The 5,644-nt window shown below is 35.3% G+C and overlaps 1 protein-coding gene across 1 annotated transcript; it reads left to right on the forward strand.

The window, feature by feature from the left end:
* Positions 1 to 235: 235 nt before the first annotated feature.
* Positions 236 to 5,352, forward strand: LOC147803382 (uncharacterized). The gene is made up of 2 exons (XM_087151277.1): positions 236 to 834; positions 1,872 to 5,352. The coding sequence occupies exons 1-2, from the start codon at positions 236 to 238 to the stop codon at positions 5,350 to 5,352; spliced, it is 4,080 nt and encodes a 1,359-aa protein (XP_087007403.1).
* Positions 5,353 to 5,644: the final 292 nt, after the last annotated feature.

The raw sequence follows: 5,644 nt of genomic DNA on the forward strand, positions 1-5,644 counted from the left end.
GGAACGACATTTCTGGCGCCCCCGGGTGGGCGGCCTTGTCTTAAGGATTGGTAAGAAAGGTAGGCGAAGATTTATTAATTTCCATTTTGAAGATTAAATATTTGACAATTTGAATACTTTTGAAGATTTGAAATATATATATATTTATTTGAATATTTGATACCAGAACGGTAATTTATATGTGCTTAGAATCGATAGTTTTAGAAGCTAAGAATTTGATATTAAGATAGTAAAAATGGAAATAATAAAAAGAAATAAAACCGCTCAAAGAGCTTCATTTACTAAGGCCTACAATAAACTAGAAAATTTATTAATTGGCGATAGTGTGACGTATGACGAAATTGAAACGGATCTTTGTTTATTTAAACAAAAGGTAGACATTTTGGAAATAACTCATAATAGTTATTTAGATAGATTGCAAGATGAAAAAGAATTCGAAACTGAATATAATTCCGTTGAAGAATACCGAGAAAAAGCTTTGAGAATTCAATTAAAAGCTAAACGTTCCTTAGATAATTTGAAAAAGAACTCGTGTGAAAACGAAATTGTTACTTCCGAGAATAACGGCGAATTACCGAACAATAAATCTCCGAAAGCTTTATGTCAACGGCTCCCCGAAGTTGAATTATATAAATTCGGCGGAGACTTGAAAGATTGGTTAACGTTTTGGAACCAATTTAAAAATATTCATGAAAATGTTAATTTAACGAAAGCTGATAAATTTCACTATTTAATTCAGTCGACAAAACTGAAATCGGAAGCTAGGGAAATTGTGGAATCTTTTCCTGTAACAGATGAAAATTATCCTTTAGGTGTTGAAAGTTTAACCGAAAGGTATGGCCGAAAAGATCTATTGATAGATTTTTATGTTAGAGAACTCCTGAAACTCGTATTAAATAATGCGAATAAGAATAAGAATGATTCTTTAAGTTGTTTATACAATAAACTGTCAACTCAATTGAGAGCATTAAACTCACTAGGAGTTACATCTGAGATGTGTGGTGTAATTTTGTATCCCCTTGTTGAAAGTTCATTACCATTAAATGTGTTACGCTCATTTGAACGCCAAAGAAAAAATTTAGAAAGCGAACAAAAACTATCCAGTCTTGATGCGATAATTTATTTTTTGAAAAACGAAGTACAAGCGGAAGAAAAAATAAAATTGAGTAGAACTGAAATATTTCATTCCCCCTTCGAACGAAGGAACTTGACACCACCGGCGAATCTGAATTCGAGAGATCGGAAATCGTCTGCGGCTGAATTAATTAGTTATAATTCAAACGATGATATCCTTTGTTTATTTTGTTTTAAAAACCACGAGACTCGTTTTTGCAAGAAAACGTTTTATATGCCTTTAGAAGAAAAACAGTCTGTTATTAGAAGGAAGGGCTTATGTAAAATTTGTTTATTGAAGGGGCACCTGGCTTTTTCTTGTAAATCAAACATTAAATGTTCAATTTGCACAAGAAAACATTTAAAATTTATGTGTCCTGACTTAGAATGTAAAGAAAACAAGATAATAATGAAAGCAAAGAAAAAGAGACTGGCACCTTACATTCGCGCGTGCATGCAACTAAAGAAGTATTTTTACAGACTCTTGTAGTAATTATTAAGGGAAAGAAAGCGCAGCGTAAAGCTAGAATTATTTTAGATACGGGTTCTCAAAAGTCTTATATTATGAAATCTACTGCAGAAGAGTTAGGTTTTGATTTTGAAAGGAAAGAAGAATTTTCGACCTCATTATTTGGGGGTAAGAAAACAGAAATTCAACGGCACAAATGTTATAAAATATATCTCGATAGCCTTGATGGTAAATATAGTTGTAATTTAGGTGCATTGGATCAGGAAATAATTTGTAATAATGTTTCTAGCATTAGACAAGGGCCGTGGATTCATGAATTGAGACAAAAAAGGATATTTATAACTGATTGTGGGAATTCAGGACCTATTGAAGTTCTTTTAGGGGCTGATGTTGTTGGTAAACTATTTACGGGTAAACAAGAACAATTAAAATCTGGATTAGTGGCCTTGGACACTAAATTAGGATGGACATTAATAGGGAAGGTTCCTCAGTTTGAAAACCATGATAATTTAAATATGACAGTTGTAAATATGCTTTCTCAAGAATTACCTGTTTCGTTTTTATGGGATTTAGAATTACTTGGTATTAGAGATCCTGTTGAACAAAACACTAGAGAAGATACACAAAAGGCAGTTATGATTCATTTTCGAGACACAGTTCATCAAAATTCAGATGGAAGATACGAAGTAAGCTTACCATGGAAAAAGGATCATGCTTTATTACCGAATAATTATGAGTTGTCTCTCAAAAGATTAAAATCTACTAACAAGAAATTAGAAAAAACGGGATATGAAAAGAAATACCAGCAAGTTTTTGATGAATGGGTAGAAGAAGAAGTGATTGAGAAAGTTCCACAAGAAGAATTGTCAATTAAAGGTACACATTACCTCCCACATCGCCCAATTATTAAGGAAAAGTCAATGACAACTTCTTTGAAAATCAGACCCGTCTTTGACGCTTCAGCCAAGAATCCGAACTTCCCATCACTAAATGATTGTTTAGAGACTGGAATAAATTTTATTGAGACAATACCATCCATTTTAGCCCGATTTCGATTGCATGAAATTGGTGTGATTTCTGACATTAGGAGAGCCTTTCTGCAAATTTCTCTTAATGAAAGAGATAGGAATTACTTACGATTTCTTTTGATTGATGAACAAAATGAACTGAAGACTTATAGACATCGCCGAGTTGTTTTCGGTCTAACCAGTAGTCCTTTCTTATTGATGGCTGTCATTCATCATCATCTGTCCAAACAGACATTCAAGATACAATATTCTGAAGAACAGTTGGAAAAACTCCGGAACAGTTTTTATGTAGACAATTGCGTAACGAGTGTACAAGATTTAACCGAATTAGAAACTTTTATAAAGTCAGCTACAGAAATTATGAAAGAAGGTCAATTTGACCTAAGAAGTTGGGAAAGCAACCAATTATTAGATTGCCCGTCTGCAGCTACTGAAGCGCGAGTCTTAGGCTACGTATGGGATAAAAACTTAGACTCGTTAAAAATTGATTCTGACTCACTGAAGCTGGAAGAATTCGAGAAATTAACTAAGAGAAAAATTTTGTCCCTGATAAGCCGAATCTTTGATCCGATTGGATTTCTTGCTCCAGCTTTAATAAGACCTAAGCTTTTACTTCAAGCAACCTGGAAGACTAAAGATCATTGGGATTCAGAAGTTAATGAAGAAATAAAGAAAAAATTCAATTCATGGTTCAAAGACTTACATTACTTAAATGATATTAAGATCCCAAGATGGTTGGGAGTTACTGCCTCATCTAAACTCAGCTTCCATACATTTGTTGATGCAAGCAAAACAGCTTATGCAGCTTGTATATTCCTAAGAAGTGAATCTCCTGATGGCTCTGTAACTGTCCAGCTACTCCAAGCTAAGTCAAGAATAACTCCACTGAAAAAAATAACGATCCCTCGTCTTGAATTGATGGGAGAAACTATTGGAGCTAGACTGTTCAATTCTATAGACTCTGCTTTAAAACTCGAAAAAAGAAACATTGACACCTACTTTTGGACAGATTCGTCGACTGTGTTAACTTGGATTAAGAGGAAGGAACAGTGGTCAGTGTTCGTGAACAATCGAATATCTGAAATAAATAGACTGACATCACCTGAGAATTGGTATCATGTACAAGGAAGCCAGAACCCGGCCGATCTTCTCTCGAGAGGATGTGGAGCTAAACAACTTCTGAAGTCCAAGTGGTGGCTAGGGCTTGCCTGGCTGAAGAATTCTAAGGATGATTGGCCGATGACAGTAGCTAATGTTAATGAAGAGGAAGTTGAAAAGGAAAAACGAAAGACTGTTGTTTCGGCTATCAATGTAGACTCGGAATCCATTGCAACTACTTTAGCATCCAGAATTTCGAAGTTTTCTAAGATAATCAGAGTTGTAGCATGGTTGTTACGCTCCCAACCAAATGCTAAAGATTTAAGAAAGAATGTTGATTTAACGCAAGAAGAAATAAGAAATGCACAAAAGACTCTTCTGCGGTCAGTACAAAAAGAGTGCTTCAATGACGAAGAAGGTAAAAAATCTTTGAAAAACTTTCAAGTGTTTTCAGATCATGAGGAGATACTTCGATTAAAGTCTAGACTTTTGAATGAAGATGAAACCCCTGAATTCATTGCGCCTTTGATTCTTCTGTCAAAGCATCTTGTTGTCACCCGACTTATTGAACAAGAACACCTGTTGAATAAACATGCAGGAACGTCCATTCTTCTAACAATCCTGAGAGAGAGATTTTGGATTATAAAAGGTAGAAGAACTGTTCGCTCCGTTATTAGGGGATGTGTCACATGCAAGAGACAAAAGGTTAAAAATCTTGAAGTACCATTTCCACCTCTGCCTCCGGATCGAACTAGATTATCGGCTGTATTCGAAGTGTCCGGTGTCGATCTGGCCGGACCTTTGATGACCAAGACCAATGAGAAGGTTTGGATCGTCCTTTTCTCCTGTGCTGTATATAGAACTGTTCACTTAGAGCTGATACCTTCTCTTAGCACAAATGCTTTTGTTCAAGCATTACGGCGTTTTATTGCCAGAAGAGGTAGAGTAGCTACACTATACTCAGACAATGGGACCAATTTCACTGGCCTCAACGCCTCCTTAAAGCGCCTTGATTGGAACAAAATCATGAAAGAATTTGAAGTTTCCCAAATCCAATGGAAATTCAATCCACCATCCGCCCCATGGTGGGGAGGATTCTGGGAAAGATTAATCGGAATTCTCAAAGATCTCTTAAGAAAAAACTTGGGACGGTCATCTCTGACTCATGAAGAATTCTCAACTCTTGTTTGTGAATGTGAGTCGATCATGAACAATAGACCTTTGACTTATGTGTCTGAAGAACCAGATTTGAGAGCTTTAACACTATCTTCATTCCTTCAAGACCTCCCTACTAACGACGTAGTCGACTTAGACAAAATTGACAAAACTAATTTAGACAAGAGATACAGATATGTTCAAAGATTGAGAGAAAGACTAAAAGAAAGATTCAGGAGCGAATATTTAGGATTTTTGCGGTCATCTGTTCCTAAGAAACTCGACAACATCAGTATTGGAGATATCGTTTTAATAGGTAGAGAGGACAAAAAGAGACTTAACTGGCCTTTAGCCAGAGTGATTGAGCTTTTTCCCGGAAGAGATGGACGAGTAAGACTAGTCAAATTAAAAACGGACAAAGGGACTTTACTAAGACCTATTCAAAGACTATATCCCTTAGAGGTAACTGAAGATGCCAGTGAACATTAAATAACTATGAACATTTTTGGACGTTAAATACAGATTTGTATCTTTTAAAATTCTTTAAATTTTATAACATAACAATTGTATGTCTGCCATAATTTTAGTATTTTTTTGTAATTTATTGTGTTGAGTTTTCTCCTACATAAAACTCAAGTGGGGAGAATGTTGCGGCAAACACTAACTCCAATTAGTTTGCGCCACCAAAAGTATTCAGAATATGTAGGTTACTCTGAGTATGGCAAGAGAAAAAAGAGAGAACTAGAAATATCATTGAATTGGCTTTTTGAAATATCTTTGG

This window comes from Parasteatoda tepidariorum, chromosome 9, assembly GCF_982258835.1.
Source record: "Parasteatoda tepidariorum strain Cologne lab strain chromosome 9, Ptep-v5.0, whole genome shotgun sequence".
Taxonomy (NCBI): Eukaryota; Metazoa; Arthropoda; class Arachnida; order Araneae; family Theridiidae; genus Parasteatoda; species Parasteatoda tepidariorum.